General features: G+C 40.6%; 1 protein-coding gene across 3 annotated transcripts in view; it reads left to right on the top strand.

Annotated features, from left to right (window-relative positions):
• foxj3 (forkhead box J3) overlaps positions 1-26732 on the top strand; it is a 101553-nt gene that overhangs the window by 18997 nt on the left and 55824 nt on the right. For all 3 annotated transcript variants that reach the window (XM_023154953.3, XM_004548613.5, XM_004548614.5), the window contains one exon: positions 21833-22327. In XM_023154953.3, coding sequence (XP_023010721.1) covers positions 22007-22327 — 321 coding nt within the window. In that variant the 5' untranslated portion in view covers positions 21833-22006. The remainder of the gene's footprint in view (positions 1-21832; positions 22328-26732) is intronic.

Genomic DNA, 26732 nt, shown 5'->3' on the forward strand with positions numbered 1-26732 from the left:
GCTGCTTTACCAGGTGTAACAATTAAGTTTAACATCCAGGCATCCATGAAAACAGAGTTATTAAATTTAACGGAGTTAGAAGTTAGCAGGAAGTTTGCTCGCTAGTTTTCACCTGAACACCATATACCATGTTCTGACTGAGATATTTCTGAAAAAATTAAAACGTACAGCTCTGTTATCACTTCCAACATAAATGAAGACAGAAAACTAAACAGCAGTGACTTTTGTAGGGTTACTGAAGTTGGACTACCTGGTATATAATGATGTCCTACGTGATCGCGAGCAAAACAGCTATGTTAGCATAACAATAGCACAGTGAAGCTGAAGGATGAACGCTAACTTTTTTCCCCTCGATAAAAGTTAAAGTGCAGGTTTCTGGTGGTCAGGGACAAATGCAATTGCATGGCAGGATGCTATAAACGGACCAAACTTCAGTTAGGAGAACAACTGAGATAATCCATCCACAATACGAGGTTAGTCATTAATATACTGCAGCAACATGGGAATAGGGCAGCTGCGAGAGAATTCAGCATTAATGAATCAATGTTACAGAAGTGGAGGAAGCACAGTTTTTGGCTTTCCCCATATTCCAAAAGGGCTTTGTCCCTTTGTTATTACTGTCACTCGGCATAATTTGCAGATGTTGTTTGCAGCCGCTGCAATGCTTTCAACCAAAACAGGCGCAGCTTGATGATACCATCAACATGTGCTATCGCGGTAGAGCGGTATAGTCAAAATCTCTACCGTTGGCCAAATTTATACAGTGGGGCAAAAAAGTATTTAGTCAGCCACCGATTGTGCAAGTTCCCCCACTTAAAATGATGACAGAGGTCAGTAATTTGCACCAGAGGTACACTTCAACTGTGAGAGACAGAATGTGAAAAAAAAATCCATGAATTCACATGGTAGGATTTGTAAAGAATTTATTCGTAAATCAGGGTGGAAAATAAGTATTTGGTCACCTCAAACAAGGAAAATCTCTGGCTCTCACAGACCTGTAACGTCTTCTGTAAGAAGCTTTTCTGTCCCCCACTCGTTACCTGTATGAATGGCACCTGTTTGAACTCATCATCTGTATAAAAGACACCTGTCCACAGCCTCAAACAGTCAGACTCCAAACTCCGCCATGGCCAAGACCAAAGAGCTTTCGAAGGACACCAGGAAAAGTCTTGTAGACCTGCACCAGACTGGGAAGACTGAATCTACAATAGGCAAGCAGCTTGGTGTGAAAAAATCAACTGTGGGAGCAATCATCAGAAAATGGAAGACATACAAGAACACTGATAATCTCCCTCAATCTGGGGCTCCACGCAAGATCTCATCCCGTGGGGTCAAGATGATCATGAGAACGGTGAGCAAAGATCCCAGAACCACACGGGGGGACCTGGTGAATGACCTGCAGAGAGCTGGGACCAAAGTAACAAAGGTCACCATCAGTAACACACTACAACGGCAGGGAATCAAATCCCGCAGTGCCAGACGTGTTCCGCTGCTGAAGCCAGTGCATGTCCAGGCCCGTCTGAAGTTTGCCAGAGAGCACATGGATGATACAGCAGAGGATTGGGAGAATGTCATGTGGTCAGATGAAACCAAAGTAGAACTTTTTGGTATAAACTCAACTCGTCGTGTTTGGAGGAAGAAGAATACTGAGTTGCATCCCAAGAACACCATACCTACTGTGAAGCATGGGGGTGGAAACATCATGCTATGGGGCTGTTTTACTGCCAAGGGGACAGGACGACTGATCCGTGTTAAGGACAGAATGAATGGGGCCATGTATCGTGAGATTTTGAGCCAAAACCTCCTTCCATCAGTGAGAACTTTGAAGATGAAACGAGGCTGGGTCTTCCAACATGACAATGATCCAAAACACACCGCCCGGGCAACAAAGGAGTGGCTCCGTAAGAAGCATTTGAAAGTCCTGGAGTGGCCTAGCCAGTCTCCAGACCTCAACCCCATAGAAAATCTGTGGCGGGAGTTGAAAGTCCGTGTTGCTCGGCGACAGCCCCAAAACATCACTGCTCTCGAGAAGATCTGCATGGAGGAATGGGCCAAAATACCAGCTACTGTGTGTGCAAACCTGGTAAAGACCTATAGTAAACGTTTGACCTCTGTTATTGCCAACAAAGGTTATGTTACAAAGTATTGAGTTGCATTTTTGTTATTGACCAAATACTTATTTTCCACCCTAATTTACGAATAAATTCTTTACAAATCCTACCATGTGGATTCATGGATTTTTTTTTTCACATTCTGTCTCTCACAGTTGAAGTGTACCTCTGGTGCAAATTACTGACCTCTGTCATCATTTTAAGTGGGGGAACTTGCACAATCGGTGGCTGACTAAATACTTTCTTGCCCCACTGTATTGTTTCTACTGTATACGGTTATACCGCCCACCCCTAGCTCACAGTGGGTAGCAGGAGCGAAACAAGCATCTATCACAAGATGCAGTCCAAGATGGTGGAGTTTTGTGGGCCAAGCAGCAGCCTGCCTGTAGGGGAACAGTGGACCAGGAAAGATTGAAGTTAGCGGGTTAACAGTGAGTGGCCTTTCAAAAGAAGAACAAGGGAATTGATCACAATGCAGTCAGTATCTCTTGACGGACCACCCAAGTATAGTCAGTGTGTGGAAACAATGAGTAAGTGTAAGTTTCAGTTGTATTTCTCTCACTTATTCTCTTTGGCTAATCTTTTTTAAAACTGTGGTCAAAAGTCAGTCCCATGCAGATAATTGTTGTTTAAAAATTACGAACACATTGACTATCTAGTAATCGTACAGATTCAGCCAGAAAAATCTGATTCTTTTTGTTTTACTACTACCAAGCATTTTCTGATCTGTCAGTGCTGCTTCTGAACTCCAGGTGTTAAGTTGTTTGCCCGCTGGAAAGCAGCACTTTGGGAAAACAGATTCTGTGGGAACATCACTGTTTACTGCAGTTAATTTGCACCTCGGTTCTTCAAGAAATGCTGCAGCTCGAAGGTCTTGCATCTGTGGGATTAAGTGTTTTTTATTGTATGTTAAAAATGACACACAGAATCAATAGACAGACTGGGCACAGTTCGCTGATCAGTACTGCTGATAAACTCTTGTTTTTGAGGTATTTGATGTATTAAGATAAGATAAGATAAGATAAGATAGAACTTTATTAATCCCTCGGGTGGGTTCCTCTGGGAATTATATTATATTATATTGGTGTGGAAAGAAGTCCCCCCCCCCCCCCCCCCACACACACTACACTTTCCTCTAAAATGAAGAGTTTCTCATTGGAAACACCACAATCAATTTCACAATAGTAGAAGAGCAACTCCTTCTGCTCGTGGCTCTCCTGTCTGACAACACTCTCAAATTGCCGTCTGACGGCTTCTTCGCACTGGAGGGAGTTCCTGTGTTGCAGGGGGTTGGGCTGTCTGCGGGAGTGTTGGGTGGGGACACAATTGGAGTTCCTAAGGGTGTTTGAGGCAGCTGTGGCCTGTGTTTGTGTCGCTGGATGATTTACCAGGAGCACCGTTGCTGCTCCTGTAGTTTAACTGGTTAAGTGAAAAAAATGTAGCAACATGGGTATTTGGGCTCAGGCTGATGTGTGACGCAGAGTTGCAACTTGTGTAATGATATTCAGGGGCTTCAATAGTGTCTTGTATATTGCAACCAGGCGCACTGGATCTCAAAAATCTGATGATATGGGGCATTCATCTGCCTGTGAGAAATGTCCTTGTGTTCATGCTGCAGTGTTGAGTCAGCTGCTGAACAACATCCGGTCTGGTTACTTTATGATGGCTATGTTAATCAGTGGATGAATAGAACTATTTAAGTTTCGTGCCATCTTATGGACTGTTACTCAGGGGATCATAACATACCTTTGAAGAGTAAATGTCAGTAGAGTTTACAGTGGACCACTTTCCTTAATGCAAACACAACTTCTACTCATACTAAGTGCTCATACAGCTTCCTGGCTGAATCCTGCAAGAGTGGAATAAGTGTTAAAATTTGTCATTTAGATTTATCCTCTGTTAAACTGTTCAACTCGGTTATGTCGTGGTCTTATTTTTCCTTTTCCAATTGCTCCTAGAGCACTTTTCCCGCAACCGCAATCTCTTAACTATATTAAATTATGGCGATTAGTTTTGATTGCCTTTCATCTATATATAGAAGAAATGTTTAAGTAAATTTAAACAAACCACATAATAGAGGTCTATTTTAAGGCTATCAATTGTCATAATGTACACACGTCAACCTTGGATGAGTCACATCTTTATTTTGGTTTCTGTGTTGTATCAGACTGCCAAGATGTGCTGTTAGCTTAGTTATGCCCAAACAATGCAAGTAGCAAATCCAGTATTTGCGTAAAAGCTTTTATTCAAAAGCACCAGAGGCTGAGTGCCAATATATCTGAGTTACCATCAAATCTTCTCTTGTCAGGTTAGAAGTGGAAGCCAAGAAGTTTTGACTTTAGGCCTAACTCACGTGTCTGCTGTTTATTATGGTAAATCCACTCCTTTTGTGATGACCTATTGTGCCTCTCGTAAGGCAGTAACCTCACATCCATTTCTTTGCCACTAGGTGTTTTGATTGCAGAGCTTAAACCAACAACGATTGCTGTTACCTTCCCCACGTTATCCACACCCATATAAATAGCAACATGGTCTCCAGGAAACCAAATTAATTGAAATTGTCTGGAACGTAGCAGCGTGAAGAGAACAGGTATAGACATCGACAGCTGTCTGTTCCACATGAAAACAAATTCCTGGTCCACTCATTCCTGGCCTGGCTGCAGACAGTCTCGGTTTCATGTTTTTACTCGGCCGCTCTCTCCTTAATCAGCAGTAGAACTGAGCTGCGTCCAAATTATCATGGAAGTCATCTGGAGAATGCCCAAGGAATTTATTGGCTTGTATAAACACAAACAATTCCTGGTGACGCAAGACAGCGTTGTTTAATTCGACAGCTGATTACAGTGCTTTCATACTGTATTCTGCTACAGTGGCTAAATGTCTCTCTTGTAGACATATATGATAATTATGATCATGGTTTAACTGGACTGCATGTGGGGTGGGGTGCGCGCGTGTGTGTGTGTGTGTGTGTGTGTGGGGGGGGGGGGGGGCGGCTAATGTGTGTGTGACCTGTGTATTATGTATTTGACAGAGAGAGTCTGCAGAACAGAAACCTCCAGTATCTCGGTCTCGGTGGCTTAAATGCCTTGGTAATGCTGAAGAATGGAGAGTGAAGAAAATGTGTAACTATTGACCCATGACTTCCCAGCCTGCTAATATGTTGTGTGCCGTGTTGTTGTGCAACTTCCAATGCAGTGTGCATTATCACTCAGGGGAAAGGGCACAGATTTATGGCAGGTGGCTGACTCTCAGCAATATGCCCTGCAAACCTTGAACGTAGTTTGCTTTCATTTCCCGTAAAGCTGCACTTGCGTAAGCCTTGTATTTGTAACATGTACATTCACTCATGTAAGTGTTTACATGCTAAAAAGCCATGTCTCGGTGTGAGCACGAAAGTATATATGCTATATGTTATCAGCGGACCGTATTATTATCTGCAGGTATAGTACGACTCCGGGAGCATTTTAAAGAGCCTGTACGGAGGCGCAGTAAACCACTGAAATGGGACATGAGGAGTCAAAGAGCAGCGCTTCAACAGCTTAATGATGTAGAGGCATCCAGCTCTGTCAGGCAGTAAACTCTTTAATATGCTGTTAATTATTTCTGAGAGATTGAATATTGATTAAAAAGCAAAATGGTTTTAATTATAACCCCAGTTCTAGTGCCATTATAAATGAAGACAATTTTTGGCTTTACGTGAGAGGAACATCTAACAGATCAACCAAAACCGCAAGCTATTTCAACTTTAATTTTTTTTTCTTTGTACTTGGAGTTTGAAAGAAAATTCTGTCTCAGTCTAACTAATGTTACAGCTCCTTCAGTCTGCTCCCGCTTTAGAGCTGCCAATGCTCATCCACTGTGTTTTGAATTTGAAATTCATGACCCGATTGCGGCTCTTTGTTGTGTACTCAGAACACGCATTGCCCACACAGGTAATTCCTTTAAATCATGCTTGGGTTATTCTGGAATCCTTTCTTTTTAACATTTCTTCATTGTGTCTCCTCCACATTTTTCACATTTATCTATGATATATGTTCGAGCTGTCACTGTGTACTTGACAGACAACTGAATATGTGCTGGTCATTTAGCCCTAATAATCTTTTGTAATTCTCATCATATTGGAATTACTTGACCATGCCTGTTGCTCAGTGTTAATTTCTATTATTGATTAATGTGGCAGTTTGTCATTATAAATTAAACCAGGAGTTTTAGCCCAATTTAAGATAATCTAAAAGACTGACTTGTAAAACTGTCTGTACAATTCACTGTCATGTAAGGCAAAGAGAAGTGGTGTTTCCTCACCATTAATTCAATTTAACATTTATTTGTATAGCACATTTAAAAACAGAGTTGACCACAGTGCTTCACAATCAGTTAAGAATTAAGAAGCTGGAATCAATAATTTAAAAAAAAATTGCTAGAAAAGAGAATGATGAATTGATTATTAAATCGATAAAAGTCATCAACCTATGTTTTTATACCGCACATAGGTCTACATCTTTTGTTCCGTCTCCCTCCTCTCACCCACGAGCTAGTCACGGGAGATGGCTGGTGGGTACCTGGCTCTGCCAGAGGTGTCTTCCTGTTAAAAGGGAGTTTTTCATTCCCGCTGTCACAAAGTGCTTGCTCAAAGCAAGTTGTCTGATTGCTGGGGTTTTCTCTGTATTTCAGTAGGGTCTTAGAGCATAAAGCATCCTTAGGCAACCATTGTTATCATTTGAGCAATATTAGGGCTGGGCGATATGACCCAAAATTCATATCTCGATATTTTTTAGCTGGATGGCGATATAAGATATATATCTCGATATTTTTTTAGAGCCATAAAGTAAGAACAAAAAGAGAGTTCTTAGTCAAAGCTGTGTCCCAGATGTCACACAGGCACTTTTATTAACATACAGCATAGATGTACATGAAAAGAACTACTCAAAAATAAATTATGAGCATTTATTAGGGCTGCTCAATTAATCGAATTTTAATCACGATTACGATCTGGGCTTTCAACGATCATTAAAAATGACTGAGCCGATTATTAGCCCTGCCCTCATTTATCCGCGACACCTTAAAGGCCGGTCCGTGAAAATATTGTCGGGCATAAACCGGTCCGTGGCGCAAAAAAGGTTGGAGACCGCTGATTAAGAGGACCCGAGGGAAGCTCGGAAAGCTAAGTAGAAGTTATTTGGAGAGGAGTGTGACTACCGTTGGTTGAAAAGAGAGGTAAAAAAAAAACTTCAGTGGTGTTGCACACTATTTTATATTATTTTTTAAAGTCATTATTCAATACATTGTTATTGTTAACCCTTTAAAGCCGGTCAGGGCAGCACGCTCCGTTTTGTGTAACTATTTTTAAATCCCTGTAGAACCTGAGCCGTGTAAGCTAGCGCAATAATTTTTTTTGCATATAAAACCGGAGGAGTTGTACTTACATCTTATGCCATCAGCTTGTCCTCGGTCACAGTTTCCTTCCACATATAGCTTTGCAAAAACTGCATAAAAAGCGCTTGCAGGAACAAAAACATAATATTCCAGAAACACGCTTTGCCGATCCGATCAGCTGTTCGTAACACTTCCCACACTGAAACAGACGTCACCGCTAACTATCGCATGTCCGCCATTTCCTGCCCGAAACCGGAAGTGATGTCATTTTCGCGGAAAATGTAGCTTTTTTTTTTACTTGTAGGCCTTAAAAGCCTATACTGGTCATGTTTGACTTTTCTGAATAGTTTCTGGGATGCTTAGAACTTGAATTGCACTGCTGGAAATAGTTTATTTTGATGCACCTGCTGTTTTCTTTGCAAATTTGCATCATAGGATTGTTTTTTGTTTTTCCTGCAGTATATAAAAATTGCTGTATCTCCAAAATAAAACTATGAAGACACTCAAAATAAATTTCCTGTTGTTGTAAACTATTTTTTGCAACTTTTTTGTATTTAAAGTTTTGAGGGATAAACCTCTTAAATTTCTCCAAGTAGAAATATATGTAAAAAACAAAAACAATTTTCAATTTTTTTGTAGTTTATTGCACTTTTTTTGCAATTAATGTAGTTACTATGGACTTAATGCATACATATTATTAAAATATGGGCTATAACAGTTGTATAGCAACTTGAAATGCTCCCACAAATGGCACTACAACATGTAGTAAAAAAAAAAAAAATATATATAAGCTCTGGCGGACTTGGTTCTATAGTAGGTCTTAAAGGGTTAAATAAATATCGGCAAATAATCGAGATCTGAATTTCAGTGAAGATAATCGTGATTATCATTTTTGCCATAATCGAGCAGCCCTAGCATTTATTAAATAATAATGCTCCATAAATAAAAGAAAACTGTTGTTTTTGTGCATAACAAAGAGCTCACAATTGTGCAGTCAAAATGTAAACTAAAATACACTGAGCATAATAACAAAGACGGATTTCACAGCAGCTCTGTTCCCAAAAGTTCTACTGCGTGACTGACAGCCTGGAGTTTGAAATCCGCTTCGTAACCATGTGTCTTAACAGGTGCCATTTATGGTCCTTATACACACACAAGACGGTAATATTACGTTGAAGCACAGTACGTATTACTACGCGAGGCTCCTCGGTACTTTTGAGAAAATGAAAGGATTTCAGGCCGTGCATGGCGTTAGCGTGGTTAGCTCGTTAGCACGTTGACGCCTTCCAGCCCCACACACGGGGCGGGGCGATGCGCAGTAACTCGTTAACGGAGATTTGCCGTGTCCATCTTGTCGCTGCCTACAAGTGAAGCGATGGGGAAGGAGGGGGAGTTGTGTTCAGTGAAGGAGAGAGGCGAGGTCGAGTAACGTTGCGTAAAGACAAAAGTGGACGAAAGAGAGGCTCCACAACTATAATTATAACGTAACATAGACTATATCGATATAAAGGATATTGTCACATCTTATATCTCATATAAAAATATATCGATATTTTTTTAAAAACTCGATATATCGCCCAGCCCTAGGCAATATAAATAAAACTGAACTGACTCGTCCTTGATATTACTGCATTTCTTTTACTGTTTTAACTCCTAAAGAGAATAACTTTACTCAGGTGGTGCAGATTTTTTTTTCTTCTTTTTTTTTTTTTTTTTTTGGACATCATATCGTGTTCTGATCCCATGCCGACAGAGCTCGCTGCTCACCTCAGACACTGGTTCATCAGCATAGACCTGGATGTAGCCAATACTGAGGATGATAGGCCCTCAAGATTGCCACCAAACACTCGGGCTGCCAGCACCTTAAGTGGTCTATTTGTGATTCAGTAGCAGAGTCTTGCTGGCTGCCAGACTGGCATAGAGTCAACCTCCCGGGGGGGACTGTGTTAATATGGGCCCCCAGGCCGTGGGACTGGGGTAATTGGGCCCGCATGGTCAGTGTCAAGGCACCCCTGCCACCTCCAAAATAAAGGCCACCTCCCAGGCAAGCTGTTAGGGATGGAGAGACAAACCCCTCCTGATCACTGCTCTGATTCACTGGATGGCCTTATTCAATTACTGGAACATTTTATGTTTTTTTGTATTGACCTGCAGTTACAGAAATTAACTGGGAGCCTTGTGCTTGTGTGTCTTCCCTTTATCTGCCTAAAGCGCTCCATCCTTTTATCTGTCTTTTTGTCTACATGTCTATCTGTGCATGACCACAACCATGTGTCAGCTATCTGATATCAGCTCGTAACTGATAAATTGGAATGGGTGCATATGTTGTCTGATATGACAACTTTTCCGGTCTCTCTCCCTTTCAACAGAACATATCGCATCACGCATACAAAAATAACCTTGGGGAAATTTGGAAATGGTGTCATCAAACAGTTTGTCCAGCAGAGCAGCTCCAACTCCAGTCTTCTGTGAAATGTATAGCTTATAAATGATGTTCCCTTCATTTTCCCTTCTGGGTAGCTCCTAATACATCATAGATATATGTACATTTAAACATATAAACAACCTTGGTCAATATTGGAATGTTTTAGCTCTGTAAATGGCAAATATATGTTGGGTTCTAATATAAATCAATCCAGTCCCGCAAACCAATATTAACATGGAACATGGTTGACTGCTGAGAAGCTGAGGACATGTCCCTAATCGCTAAAGTCTTCCACTTGTACATCCATTCACATTTTTCTCTTGCTTTGGCTGTGTCTTGATTCGGGGATTATGATCCCTATTGCTTGCTTTGTGGCCTATCCAGACAGCCTGAAGCAGCTCTCTTGATCCCCCAGACAACTCCCAGATCTTTGACTACTGTGATCCTCTGTCCCTCTGCCCGACTTGCATGTCTTTCTCTCTGTCTGTTTGCAGCAGCTGGGCGCCCTTTTTCTTTATCACATATTTAGAATTCCTCCCTTTATTTGGCACCAGCTAATAAGACAAAGGTATCTCTCTTGCCTTTTTAAGGTTTGGCGGGTTTAAAGGATGTTGAGGTTTAGCTTTGCTTTGTTGACAACTCTCTCTCCCTCTCTCCTCAGCGTTAAACTGCCCCACAGCCACAGTTGCGCTCCCCATTGATTGGCAGAATAATTATGGACTTGATTTGTTCAACCACAGGCGAAGTGGGATTGAGGGAGTAGGGGAGCTGAAAGAGCATGTATACCATTTTTCTTTTTTAAGAGCGCAGCAGAGAGGTCTGCTTGCCTGCATCTTAAAAACCAACTCGAACAAAATGTAACCTACTAATATAACTGACACGTAGATTACACTGTAAAACACGCACGCTTGTGCACAGCGTTCAGAGACCTCTGTTGGCGACGGGCTCTGCTGTAGGCTGCAATAAGCTGAACAATGTGCTCAGCCGTGTGAGCAGTGAAGCGATAATTGACACATCCTAAAAATGCAAGTAAGGACTGGGTTATTAATGCTTTCTTCCTGGGGGTGGTTTCAGCAGAACCATTAAGCCTTTAATTGAGAAGGAAGACTGACGTTAAAAGCTGTTGCCTTGGCATTGCTGGTACCTACTTTTTAGTTTTTTAATGAAGATGAGGCTTAGGGTGGTTCGCTACATGATTAGAGCTCACGTGCAATCACAATACTCAGACGCACAGCTATTTTAGTTTGAAAGATCCTTAAAATAACCCCATAAGTCCTTTTGACTCTAGGGGTGGAAAAAGTGAGGAGTCTCTCCTTTGACTGAAGGGCAGGTGAGCAGAGTTCCCACCCCTCCCTGTTTATCCCCCCCCCCTGCAATCGCTAGGAAAACACGAGCTTCTCCCACGCTGTATATAAAGCCGTTGATATGGAAGGTATGACCCGGGTTTCGGTCGAGAGTACACATGCCAAAGTCTTGTTACCAGGTTACATCACTGTTGTTGTTGTGAGTGCAAGTGCCAAATCTTCAGGCATAACAGAGGGAGCACACTTAGCGATTCCCCTCCCTTTTGCCAAGTTACCATCACACTACGGGAAGATTCTTGTCATAATGAGCTCTCTCTCTCTCGCTCTTTCACTTTCCCTTGTTGTGTCTCTCTCCATCTCGTGCTCTCCCTGTCTCTCTCTCCAAACACGCCAAAGTCAGGTCAGCATTTAACAATCATTGGTGTAAATATTTATTGTGGTTTGTTTGAATCCTAGTGACATTGTTTTTAATGCTGCATTCATCACCTCTGCAGTTCTAAGGTAGCACATGCAGCAGCACAGTCATCAAGGGCCTTAATGGTTGTGTCTGTAGCTGAGCAGACACATGCTGCTGGAGTGTTAGCCGTGACGGATGCATGACTGCAGTAAAAGGGGATTAATCGCGGAAATTGCAGATAAGTGCAGGAGAGCGCTGGTCTGGTGCCTATCAACAGTCTTCTGTCTGCAAGTGGGAGTCAGAATGTGAGCAGAATAGCCTACTCTTTTCTCAGAGAGGAAATGATGAGTGATGCACAGGTATTTGAGGGGAAGTAGTTCTCGGTAGGCAACTCTGTGTTCTAGGTACGAAATAAAATGGGTTGACTGTGGTATAGCCTTATTATACAATAAAAATAATTTTTTCCTATTACAGCAAGCATTTGTCATTCTATAGAAACTTGAGAGGAAATGGCAAACTGAAAACTCATAATGGCAACGCACAGCCTGCAAAAGAAGTTAAATATTTTAATGGATTAATGCAGCTGATGACCTATTTTGTATAACTAATGTGTGTGTATATATATTTACATATTTCTAATGCTAGCCAATGACTGAATAAATTGAGATTGGTGAAAAAAAAAAAAAAAAAAAAAAAGTTTAGGTTGCACAGTAAACTAGTCCTGCCTTGCTTTACAACTTAATCAAAGAGCCTTAACCACCTAAGACCCGAACTCTTACACGGCATGCATTTTTGATTTCTCTTTGATATTTGGGCATATTGGGGCCCGATGAATGTAAAAACAAAGAATTACCAGATTTTTTTTTTTTTTTTTGTTCGTTTTTTTTACCTGATTTTTGTTTCTAAGAAAAAATGAGAGCCACGTATGAGGATATTCGTTCAAGATTTAGATAGAACAGTAACAGTATAATGTCCTCCTAAGTGGACATCAGGCCTTTGTAGAGCAAAATTGAGTATTTTGGTCTAAATAACCGAAAATGTGATGTCCACCCACATATATGGACGCCAGGTCCTAGGAGGCTATAAAAAGAGATGTCTTCACATAGACTCTTGCTGGTAACTCACTTAGGAAGTGAGGTCAACTATCAGTAATCTTTAAAAAACATATTGAAAGTAATTTAAGTCATTCTAACTTTTGTTGACTTGTGTTGAACAAAATTCTCAATTCTAAATGTTTAAAAAATGAACGCATTTAAGATATTTTAGTAACCCTTCCTCAAACACGCTGCTGCACACAGTGTCCTGAAAATCCATAGACGTCTGTTATACCTTGAGTAGGATCTATTATGAGGTGATGCTGCATTATCCTAAATACGTTTATTCTTGTTATACAGTAGGGATAGCAATATTTGCAAATAACAATGTTAACAAACAGACTTTTTGTTGCACAATGGACAGAGAGCAACACATTTCTACACTGATCCATAAACATCAGAGTGCAGGACGCTCCATTTGCATGCCTTCAGTTATTGAAGGTGTATACAGAACTCTCCAGAAATGCCAAACACCTTTCACGTATGTTGCATTTTGAGTGTTCCTTCACTTTGATCTACAATTTCACGTCATTTATGGTTAAGTCCTAACCGCGTTGAGGAGCCAGTCTAATGAGATTCCCCGTTAATGACTGTAATCCGAGTTCTGATGAAATGCTAACGGGAGCTGAAGTTCGTCTGTTGCTTCCAGCTGTTTCTGGAAGCCTTTCTTCTGAGTTTATTACACACTCGCAGTGCCAAACTGCATCAGAAGTCATCCGTAAGCCTCTCCAAATCCAAAGAGTTCTGCCCATTTAGACGTGTGGCACAACAGCAGTAACCTCGTTAATTATGTATGAAAAATTATCCCTGACACAGAGATGGAATTGATCAGAATCTAACAGCAAATTACATTGTGATCTGCACTTCAGGCCAGCGAAGTGTGGTTTGCAAGCTACAGTTTAACACTTGTTCCATCTGTTTACTGAAGTTTATTAAAGCGTGGCTACTTGGATTACATGGCTTCAGTTATCAAAAATAATATCAAAATATAGCGAACTCTGACATAATGCATTATACATCTCTGATGTACTGTTAACACATAGGACATGATATAACACTAGTACTGGGGCTTCTTCTGTCTGTCAGAGCCATTGAAATGTTTGGATGAAACTGGGAGGAGCCTTTAGATAAAGGCAATGAGAGAGTTATGCATCTGAAAGGGGTTGTATTTTAGATGCACCTAAAGGGTCTGAAGGGAATTGACTAAGGATTTTGAAATGTAACCCCTTCAGTTCACCCCACACTCCAGTCAACATATTTATTAATGGGCTTTAGAGTGGTCACTTTGTACCCCCCACTTAATCGCTGATTAATCGCTGATTGGTATAAACACCTATAATAATTAGTCATATTGAGCAAACGTTTTTGTAAGCTTTAATTGTAGAGAATTTGTATACCGTGTTCACCTTGTGTTATAGTATAGAGTAGGGTTGGGCGATATGACCCAAAATTCATATCTCGATATTTTTTAGCTGGATGGCAATATAAGATATATATCTCGATATTTTTTTTTTAAAAAACCATAAAGTAAGAACAGAAAGACAGTTCTTAGTCAAAGCTGTGTCCCAGATGTCACACAGGCACTTTTCAAATCAAATCAAATCAAATCACTTTTTATTGTCACATCACATGTGCAGGCACACTGGCACAGCACATGCGAGTGAAATTCTTGTGTGCGAGCCCCACAAGCAACAGAGATGTGCAAACACAACAACACAAACGAGCAAAATACAAGAATGGCCAACCTGAAACTAATAAATATATGTTTCAGGTTGGCCATTCTTGTATTTTGCTCGTTTGTGTTGTTGTGTTTGCACACAGGCACTTTTATTAACATACAGCATAGATGTACATGAAAAAAACTACTCAAAAATAAATTGAACATTTATTAAATAATAATGCTCCATAAATAAAAGAAAACTGTTGTTTTTGTGCATAACAAAGAGCTCACAATTGTGCAGTCAAAATGTAAACTAAAATACACTGAGCATAATAACAAAGACAGATTTCACAGCAGCTCTGTTCCCAAAAGTTCTACTGCGTGACTGACAGCCTGGAGTTTGAAATCCGCTTTGTAACCATGTGTCTTAACAGGTGCCATTTATGGTCCTTATACACACACACAAGACGGTAATATTACGTTGAAGCACAGTACGTATTACTACGCGAGGCTCCTCGGTAGCCATAATGCTCCGACAATCCATCAAGTGGTGCAGCTCTGTAGCTTACCAAAGTCGTACTAAAACATTTTTTTTTTTTTTTTTTTGACAGATTGCTGAGCGCTGTGTACCACATTAAATCGGTTCGCGGTCAAGCACAACCAGAATTCATACATAAGGCGCGCTGTCAACTTTTGAGAAAATGAAAGGATTTCAGGCCGTGCATGGCGTTAGCGTGGTTAGCTTGTTAGCGTGGTTAGGTCATTAACACGTTGACGCCGTCCAGCCCCACGCATGGGGCGATGCGCAGTAACTCGTTAACGGAGATTTGCCATGTCCATCTTGTCGCTGCCTGCAGGTGAAGCGATGGGGAAGGAGGGGGAGTTGTGTTTAGTGAAGGAGAGAGGCGAGGTCGAGTAACGTTGCGTAAAGACAAAAGTGGACGAAAGAGAGGCTCCACAACTATAATTATAACGTAACATAGACTATATCGATATAAAGGATATCGTCACATCTTATATCTCATATAAAAATATATCGATATTTTAAAAAAAACCCAAAAAAACGATATATCGCCCAGCGCTAGTATAGAGTCACGTATAAACATGTTTTTACTCATGCCGAGTTAAAATGACAGCTTTTGCATTGTCCTCAGTAGTTCCTGCAGTGAGCACAGACACAGTGACAGGCGCTGTTTTTTGATACACAGATAGTCGAGATGCAGGTTAACACATGCATTTCTTTAGACAAGCATAATAACGGTTTTATTTTTTCTGATTCATTGACCTTGCATTTAAAAAAAAAAAAAAAAAAAAGAGAGAGAGAGAGAGAAATGACGGATGACAAACCTGCTTGCTGTTTCAGTTAGTGCAGTTATTTTTGATTTGCATTGGCTATGGGGTGCATGTCAGTTCTTTAAGTGCTGCTTCCTACTGCAAATCCACAATAGCCTGTTTTTTTTGTTTGTTTGTTTGTTGTTTTTTTGCTTTTCTCTCTGGACAGGAAAAAAAAAACTGTAATTCAAATAGTAAAACCTATTTAATTCACGTTTTGTTCTGCCTACTTCCCTTTCGTGTGCATGCAGCACTTCTGCTTCAGTTACTAGTTCCCTTTTTGATGAATGTCCTGTCTGTTAGTTTCATTCATTGGCACTGAGGCAATGTGTGACAAGAGCAGAGTGACCTTTTTATAGGATATTTTGTGGGTAGTTTTTCTCAAAACATTACTTCAGTTGTATTTATATAGTGCCAAATCACAACAGTGGTCAGCTCGAGAATTTATTTTATGAGGGAAAGAGACAGTATATTGCAACAGTTTGAATTCCATGCTCGTCTTTCAGGAATCATTAGTATATGTTTGCCAGTTGTTTGAAACTGAGGCTGTAATTGCTATTAAAGCTGGATACTGGACACAGATTGAACTTTTGTATTGTGCATGCAGTCCCAGGTTCAGAACTGTTAAACTAGAGTATAGGTCACAAATGTTAAGCAGAATTGTCACATAGAGATGGTTGCTCAAGGTCCCCTCTTGTGTCATATGTATTGACATATTGTATGAATATAATTATTCGCTTTATGTAAGTAAGACTATTTAATAGGCTGGTTAAGAGCTGTTGGATGAAATTGGACAAGCCAAAGCTGCCATGCAGATTTCCACTGCTGATACCCCACAACCCAAGCCTGTTGCTACTGCTATGACCTCCCATTGCATTATTAATAAATAACATATTAGAGACGAGGCACTGTGTAAAGCTTAAATATAAATGCAATAAAATAACCAAGATTTCGTTTTGTCGTTTCACTGAAGCTTACTGTGTAGTTAGCCAAGCTCTGAGCTGTAATGCACAGTTAAGTTTTTTTTTTTTTTTTTTTTTTTGTAAACGGAGCGCTCATTTTGTGGTGGTTGTAAATGCTTTTGTGTAAGTATAGGTTCAGGAATGGCTGTTTCGAAATGGCTCTTGTAATGTTTAGATGTTATCTGATGCAAATCAGCCATGTGCTCATGTAGCTTATGCTAATTAGCCATAAGGAGCTATGGTAATTAATACCTAGTTAAAAGCAGCTGTGTAAGTGCCAAAGTAAAGAGTGAACTGGAAACACACCTGAACATTTTGGAGGTTTTATTCTTCACGATCCAGTAAAAATCTACGCCGATTGGGTCATACCACATCTTAAACACTGCTGTTTGGAAGTCTTTCAGAAGGCTGCAGTGAGATGTGATTGTGGTTCAGAGTTCAAAGATTGCATATTTTCATACCCTCGCATCCGACCATTTGCTGCATAACGTGGTTAAGTATGAAACTGTCTATTTTGGAAAGATACAGTGTATCCCTACCTCCGATGTCACAGAAGAAGGTTCCAGACATTGTTTAGCCATCTCAGGAAACACTCTGTACGTACACGCCTGTAATGATGTTAGTATACTTCATGCAGACGTTCACCCATTCATCAACCCTCCTCGCTTTCTATATTGCGATTAAAGACATGCTTACTGTCACTGTAAAAAATGTTTGAAGTCATTTAAGTGTCATACACAGTATTAATATCACAGCTGAAATATTAATTTCTCTCTGGGCCATGCATTGTTGTGGGGGTACTAAAATTTTAAGTGCTTGCTAAGTGCAGGCATGAATTTTGCAATAGTGGTGACGGGAGTACAGCACTGATTTTATGACGCAGTTGCTGACTGGTGGCTCGGTACATGCTTGCCTAACACGAGTTGACGTAATCTGCTGTGTTACGTTGAGTAATCCCTGGTCGTTACTCAGCTTGTTGCCTCGTTGGGGATTCTTGAATAAAAGATATCTTGGCATATGTATTATAGCCATGCTGTCAGTTTGATTGAGCCACTTCAAACTTAGTAGCTGAGACACCAAACACAATCACTGATTTGCTGTCAGTGCTCTGCTGGCAGCAGGACTGTTGATAAGTCCTGTCAAGAAGTTGGTAAATTAAGATGTTTCAAATACGCCTTCATTTTTTCGTTCAGAACTAAATCTGCCATTAATCCCTGGAGGATAAAGAAATGTTGAGTCTTGAATAGAGAATAGATTTGACTGTCCATTTCTCCCTCTCAGCACTCAAAAAATACTCTTGGCACGCCATTCTAAAAACAAATTAAAGTGGAGAGATGGAGAAAGATGTTTTTCTTTTTTCTTTTTTTTTGTTGGCGATGACAGTGACGGAACCTCATTTTCCTACAGCTAGATCAAAGTGTCTCCATGTGTGTGGCATTGCAGCCTTTTCCCTTTGGCACCTAATGATACAGCCTGAACTCAAAGACCCCTTGGATGCAGACCATTTCCACTTTCTGCTCTGTACCAGGCCTGATGTCATCTAGGTTGTGCCCTTCAAGCTCACCCCCACCGTTCCATGTCCTCTGGCTTTTCTCGTCTTCCCCGCCTCCTCTGCCCACCCCCAAATCTGTTGGTGTATGTAATCAGACAGCCCTCTGTGATGCAGCAGTGGGCTCGGGCACATCCCTGCATTGACTGTCCCACTGCTTGGATAATGAAGGCAGCTGGGAGGCCGTCTTACTGCCTCCTTGTGTTGCGCTTCATCATTCCTGCCACAGAACAAGGTTTTCTAATTAAGTCACCATCTTGGCCCTGCAGATTATGTAGCAGCTGGATCATTAGCGTGGAGGGTCAAATGGCATGCGTCTCCATGTATCGGGCGGAGCACTTTTCATCAACCCTTGTCTCAGTCACCTCACCTCTGCTGGCCAACAGAAGGCTCAGCCTGCTTCCTCCTTGCATGCCCCCTTTATGCTCAGTATTTTGTGAAAACATTACACATAAGTCTCTCTCTTTTTTTCTCTTTTCTTTTAACTCTCTTCTGCTTTTCTGATGGCAACATGCTGTATTTAATAATGCAGGAGGGGCAGACTTTTAGAAATACTTGTACAAAAACACTGATGTATAAGCATGGCTTATTGCCTGACATTTTGTCAACTTTTATTTTGTAGTTGACTTCAGTGTGTGTTTTACTCTGTCTTGGTCCCCTGAAGGTTCTTATCTATATTGAATATTAAGACATGGTCATGTTATCTTGCAACTACTTAGAAATGGGCTAAAAGGACCTATTTGTAGCATTTATGCACCTACAGGACCTTATGACAGCATTGTATCGTAATTTCACATCAGTAACAACAAGTTGAAACCAACAAAACTTTCAGTGACGTATTGTGACGTCAGCATGTTGCATAGCAACAGACTCAAATCAAAGGCCAAACAATACTGTCGCTTGGGCATGTTCTGACAGTCTAAACTAAGTGACAGACTGTAACCTGGGGTTAGTTTCTTTTAATGTAGGCAAAGTATTTCATATTAAATCTTGATTATTTGTGTTGAACAAGCTCTAAACAGTTAGTCAAATAGTGGATCAACAATAAAACAGTGAGAAATTAATTACTTAAAAAAATTTTTATAAGACAAATTGTCGGATATTATAGTTATACCTTGTCATTCATGTGTGCTTTGTGCCTTTTTCAGAACATCTGTGATAGGACAAAAGCATGACACAAGATTAAAGCTAAGTGTGCTGGCCCAGCAGTTAATCAGTCGAGGAAATGCTCCGCAGATTGATTGATTAAAATAATAGTTGCAACCCTACTTAACAGTGTGAACATCAATTAAATGGGCTATTGACTGAACTGAGATCAGTTTAAGAGTACCACATAGTATCTCAAAATGGACGCTGTACTGGCTGCACTTTCAGAGACTGCACGACACTGATGTAAAATCTGTACCGGAGGCCTGTACGGTGTATAATGTGTAGATTAATTTTAAAATCTAATTAGTTTTGTATTTCAGTGGGCTTCTACTCATAGAGGGAAAATTACTGTCAGCAGCCCTGTGAGTCACCTTCAGTTCAGTTACAGGGTGGAGATGCCTTGTATTTATTTGTATGATGAGGAAGAGTTATTCACCATTAGTCTGACTCACCTGTCAGTATAGTCAGTCAGCAAGCCTCTTCATTTATCAGTCTGCTCATGACTGCAGAGGATGGGGGAGAAGTTTCAGTTCTCCTGTGTTGTCCGTGAACAGCCATGATGTAAGTGCTAATGAAGAATAAAAACAACAGATTCAAAATATGTTTGAGTTTCATAAGGCTTGTCTGAACAGCTTGATTTTGATCCATTACCACAGATTCTCGAGGTAACAATATCAAGGAGGGAATCAAGTATCAAAACATCTTTCTAAACTTTTCATTTTCCAGCAGAAAGTGTTTCTATGTTTTCCTTCATGCTCTGTATGTTACAAACGCCCAGAGTTTGGGTACACATAGCGTGTGTATGGGGGGGGGGGCTCAAACATAAAAGTAGTTTTTGAAACATTCTGGCATAAATTCAAGGTAACCATAGCTACTTTTCTCTGTCAGATCCATCTTTCTTAGCCCTGAAAATGGGAGTTTTTGATACTCGGAGCATCCTTTATAGGAATTATATCAGTTTAATAGCAGGCAAGAAATGGAATGAATAAAATATTTTAATGCATTTTGTTCAGAAAAACTTGGATTAGAAACTTAACAGCGGCTGATGAAACCTGACCCTGATTATACTAAGGGAAGATTTAAGACCACTGCGCCAATCCATTAATGATCTCCCGCAGCCGGTTTTGGTTTTTCCTTTCTCCGAATTCTGTTTGGATGTGTGGAAATGCCTTCATCATCTGCTCTGCCTGTCTGGACTGATAGCAGATATTGAATTGGCTGCTGGGCACTAGCTAACCCCTACTGTGAGAGATCAATTGAAAGGGACAGCCATATACTGCTTCTCACAAACTGCCGGCCAATTTGGGAATTTCGTACTCTTCCTGATGCATTTCAGATGGTAAGCAGAGCAGCATATAAATTATGTTTTTTGTGTCTGTCTTGCCATGTTTTTTGACTTGCTCATTAAGTAAACGGATATAAAACAAATCTGAGATTTTAAAAGTTCGATGTCAGTAATGGAGTAGATATTTTTAATACTTGTAAAACTGCATTCAGACAAACCGAGGTTCCTTTTTTGTAGCATGTTTTAATAAAAATAATTATTAGTATAACAAGTAAAATTTATTAGTTGTATTTAGCAAAAATACTCATTATTCTCAAATGTGCTTAAAAAGTTTGAAAAATCTGGTTCAGTGGCATCACAAGGGTACACAAACACTATTTTTGAAAGATATTTGACCTGTTAAGTGTTGTCAAGACTGTGTTATTTCCAGCCTGACATGCACTCAAACTCTCACATGCTCTCTCACACTAACAAACACACTTGTGTGAGTGTGCTTAGTCAAGAGAAAAATCCCACAACTCGGTGAGGAGTCCTCATTCTCCCCTCAGCCTGATTGCATTTTCATTCTCTCTCTCTCTCTCTCTCTCTCTCACTCACACACACACACACACACACACACACACACACACACACACACACACACACACACACACACACACACGTCCTTTAACCTATCTTGGTAACTTTAGGCTTTTCTCTGCCCCCCTATTTTAAGACGCAGAGGGCAGTGTGCCGAGAGGGACAGCGAGACAGGCTGTTACGGGCGGCGAAACAGTTTGCAAGATGACACTAGCTGGCTTGTTTACAGCAGAGGGTCGATTTGAGGGGGAAGGGGTGGTGGGGAAGGAGGCAGGCAGGAAAAATAGAGAGGGGGTTTACTACCCTCAAGAGAGTCGGAATTCCTCCTGAGCCATTCCCCCATTTGGCTGGCAGTTGTGAAAACAATTGCCTGGCATTTACTCTCTCTGTGCAGATGGAGTCCCAGCTATGAGTCAGCTTTCAGAGCAGCAAGTGGTGGAGAAAGTGGTTGGCTTGTGATCTACTGCACAGCAAATATAAGCATGCTTTATAAACACGCCTGGTTTTTGATATTGGAGCTGTTTCCTTCTCTACATTCCCAACGTTTAATTTCTCCTTATCACACAGGCTGGTTGACTTATTTAAGCATGTCTCTTTGCTGTTTCTCTACAGCTGATCTCCAGAAGATGGTATGCTGATGTCCTGAGCTGAGGGAGCCTTAACTTCATTCCCCACTCGCCTTTGTTATTCCACACCTGGTCTGCTCTCCATCAGTCACCAACACCAACAGCTACCACCAACACCTTCACATTTTCCCCACCCCCTTTTGTCCAGCCGGTCGTCACCATGACGTCGGAGCTGGAAAGCAGCCTGACCTCCATGGATTGGCTCCCTCAGCTAACCATGCAGGCGGCCATTCGCAAGGCTGATGCCCAGAATGCCCACGGGCCCGGCATGGGAAAGAAGAGCGCCCTGCTCGATCCCAACACCACGCTGGACCAGGAGGAGGTGCAGCAGCACAAGGATGGCAAGCCGCCCTACAGCTACGCCAGCCTTATCACGTTTGCTATCAACAGCTCGCCAAAGAAGAAGATGACACTGAGCGAGATCTACCAGTGGATCTGTGATAACTTTCCCTACTACAGGGAGGCGGGCAGTGGCTGGAAGGTGAGGAAAAAGAAATCTTGACTATTAATTCTATGGAGATGAGGAAATGCAATAATAATTTTGCATTTAGTTGGGCTTTTCATGCTTTGACTGCCATGTTTTATTTGTTTTCTATTTTTTTGAAAAGCAAATGCTAAGGCAAAACGAGCTGTTCAGACCTGTACATTATTACATTTAGAAAAACCACCAAGGTTATCCTTTAACAGACATCTGATATCCAGAATATTGAATATTATCGTTGTTGCTCTTTCATTTGGCTGTGCGTTTGGTTAGATTCTCCTTTGACCTTACGTTTTTGAGATGAGCTGCTGACAACATTCGTCGAAGAAATTCTTTGACTTAAATTGTAGTTTGGTGGGATCTGGATGTCTTAAACAAAGTGAGATTCTGTTGGTAATCACCATTGTCACTTCTGAGAAAGCTTGGAGAGAAACTATGAGTGTGCCAAATCACACTAAGTGCCTCAGTCCTCCGAATGAAAAATGGTGCAGCCCTGAGAGAACCATATGAAGTGTAAAACCCTGGATTAATATTCAGGGAAGTGGCCCCTATCTGTGCGAACACAGACTAAATAGCCCATTCATGGGTGGTATTATTCATTGCAGATGCCTTGATAGGAGAAGGCCATTATGCAGAAGGAGAGAGCCAGTGCTGTGTCATCATCTCAAGGAGCCCATGATATACCGAGATGAAGCTATGCTGATTGCCTTTTAAAGGGCCCAGATGGAAATTGATATTAGAATGAGTTTTCCAATCAGTCGACGTTTATTGGAAATAGAATCTTAGGCACTGCTTTATTGCAGTCAGACAAGATGTATGAAGCCCATTTCCTGGGGCGACAAGATCTGGCATGTGTACAGGCTGCACTGAGGTGTGTGTGTGAGGGGGAGATGAGAAAGCATGTGTTATTATAAATGGATTGATTTTAGCTTTTGTGGCAAGGCCCCTTTTGTAAGGAAATGAATTGTTTTATTTTGCAGCCTTTGTTTCCTCTTTTACCTTCATCATCCCTTATTTAGTTGTCAGTAACACAGCAGCATATGTGCCGTCAGACTGCATGTGTTCCTGCATTGAGTTACAGGCATTTTCAGCTCTGCATTTTGTATACCACCTACCTCCGTGTGCAATGAAATGTTAAATTCATTGCCAAATGATTTTTCGCCAGACGCTGGTATAAGGCTAGAGGAGCGTTTTTCACCGCCTTTGTTTTTGGATTGTGAGGAAATCCAGTTGCAGAACATGTTGCAATCATTGGATAGACTGTACCTACTGAGATACTTTAAATGCTGCTTTCTTATTCAGAGCAGCCATGAGTAGATGATAATTTAGGTGGGTTGTAGTGGACTTGGTGAACTCCTACATATCCACAGACTTTACTGCTCAGAAATGTGAGGGTGTGACAGACTAGCCCAACTAAAATAACTGTAGATAAGACATAGCATGTAGTTGACACTTATCCCAAGCACTGTGAATACACACACTTTTTATACATTTTAGAGTGGGTGGCCTCAGTGGGAATCAAACTGATGCTGCTGGCAGGGTTGACGCTTTGGTCTTCCCACTGAGTTACAGTTCCACTGTAGTTACAGCAGAAAAGAAGAAATTATATTAAATTACCCAAGTGTTTTGCTGCTAATGTGTCTTTTGGTTCTTATGTTGTGAAGCGTGGCTTTTTCCAACAGTCAGTAAGAACAGGACGTTATGTAAACTTGTTGCAAAAAGCCTACACTCTAAATAAGTAGAAGTAGCATTAAGGATGTGTATGTGGCTTCATTTGTAGCTGATACCAATGTTTAATTTATTTCAAAACTTCAAACTGTGTATCATATTAATGGTTTAGATGAGGGGTATAGTAGAAACGTGTAATGACGCTGTCGTGATATGCTGTCTGCTATGATGATGCTTATCACGATGCAGACACTCTGCAATACAGTACAAGGCAAGCACCCACCATTGCTTTAATTTTTAAAGAAAAAATATCCCTACATGTGGTCTTTAGGTGTTTATTTGTTGCAGCGTGGTGTCAGCATGTGTATTATTATTATCTAATCACACTAATCTGGCAACAAATATGATTAACTCTGATTTGGTTTCACCAGTGGTCAAAAATTACACCCCTCTGATTTTCATCTTCTTCTCTTCAAGTTGGGTGTTTTTGCCTTCACTTTACCCTCATTCATTTCATAACTGCTGCCATAAACAGTCATAGAGTAGTGACCCTGCTTAAATAATTTGAAGATCTGTTTAATGCATTTTCTATTAAAATGTAATGAATTGGCATCAGTGTATTGATAACTATTTTTTTTTCCACGAATTGTATAAACTTTTTTTTTTTTTTTTTTTTAAAGGGTACAAATTCAACATGCCAAACGGAAGATTTATTCTAATGTGTTAAATCTACATCTTGGGTATATCTTAACCTCAAATCCCTCTGAAACTGTACGCTCTAACCCAACTAGCACCTCCTTGTAAAAGGAACCACAATTCACTATTCAGATTGGCCTTTTCAAGACTGTTGATGCCTTCTGTGCATTTCTGGCTACTTTTCTGTTGCAAAATTTGAATTTGTCAGTGAGAGAATAACCATCATCACCTCAGTATAAGAAATAATAATCATAGCCTCAATATAAGGACTCATAGATTTCAGCAAATTCCTGGAGGGAGATTGACAACACCATCAGAATGGATGTGAGAGAATGTACAAAGAAGTGGACAATTATGCTTACCTCCAAGGAGGGAAAAAATGGACCGCAACAAAGAGTTAGGGACCCAGGAGGGGGAAAAAAGCCCCAGCATTTAGTTTCTATCGTGGCTAGCTCTGCATATAAAGCACCAGGAGACAACCCCAAGTCGATTAAAATATAAAACACTGTGCAAAAGTATGAATGCTGGTAACAGTGCCGGATGCTTAAGTGGGTTACGTTGTAAGCTCTACAAAGATTCACCACAGAAATCTAAATCATAACGCTAGAGTCACACTAGGACAAACGGTGGTTGGAGACTGCAGCAAACCTAAAAATACTGCAACCGTGTGCAATGCGATCTCATTCCCTTTGAAATGGTTGCTTTCAAGATGGGAACCTGGTCGTACTTGCAGTCAGTTGCAGTCTTTAAAACGACTTCAATGTATACACACAGTCTGTTGCTTGCATTCAGAGTTGAGCCAGTACCTCATAGAGAAATTCAGAAACGGTAATTGCAGTTGATATGAGTAAGACCACAATTGTTTGGAGACCAGTTGCCAGGCAGCAGGCAACCAGTGCAATCACTATGTGATCCAAAGTGGTTGCCTAGATGATGGGTGTGTTGCTCAGTTAAGGACAGCTAGTCGGTTGTTGCAACTACTTGCAGTTAGTCGCATAATGTGAAAACAATTCAAACCCTGTACGCTAAGGTTAACATTTTATTTTTACTCCAATGTGACTGAGCGATAACACGCAGCTGATCTGATGCAACAGTGTTTCTGGACTTTTGTTTTTTCTTGCTGCAAGTAGGGATGGGTACCGGTATCGGTTCTGACATAAACAGTAGTAACCAGACTGAAAAGCAGCGCACATTTCGGTGCTTTATTTCAGTGCTTTTTTCCCTGAGACGTCATACACTTTGGATTCTAGCCAATCATTTTACCTTTCCGAGGATAGTAGGCAGGCCCAGGTATGTACGTTCTTTTAGAGCAGAGCTACAGAATAAAAAGTCTGGCTGTACTTCACAGCAAAAGATCCAAACTCAGCAGCCTGCAACAAGTGCTTTAAGCTGATACTGTGCAAAGGAGGTAACACCTCAAATCTGATGAAACACCTGGCGACGCATAGTAGGGCTGAACGATTATGGAAAATAATCTAATTGCGATTTTTTTTGCCCCAATATTGCGATTGCGATGCGATATGCGATTATTTTTTAAGGTCTTTGTCTTCTGTATTATTAAACAAAGACAAGCAATACATCATATAGTATGGCCAATACTATATTACATTAATTTTAAACTGTTCTTTCCTGGAAGACAGACCTCTGTTATGATGACATGAGGTGATGCATGAATTGATGACTGACATTTTTATTTAACTTCTTCAATCACAACAGTATATTTGAACATACACAATAGTTTATTTTTAGCTTACAAACATCTGAGCATAAAGTGCTGACAAGGAACCCTGGTGTAAACATTAAAATGAAAGTCAGTACAATGTGCAGATTGCAGAAATATACATAAACAAAATCAGTGGCTTTACCACACTCAGTTTTTCGACATCTGTGAACTACTAGACAGTCATTCAATTAAAAAATAATATTAAATAAATAAAACTAATAAATAAAAAATACACACATCTTACTGATCTCTGCAGTCAGTAACATTACACATAAAGTGCAAACATAATAGCAATTGTATAAACACACACACAAACAC

The sequence above is a fragment of the Maylandia zebra genome, linkage group LG5 (genome assembly GCF_041146795.1).
Source record: "Maylandia zebra isolate NMK-2024a linkage group LG5, Mzebra_GT3a, whole genome shotgun sequence".
Classification (NCBI taxonomy): domain Eukaryota; kingdom Metazoa; phylum Chordata; class Actinopteri; order Cichliformes; family Cichlidae; genus Maylandia; species Maylandia zebra.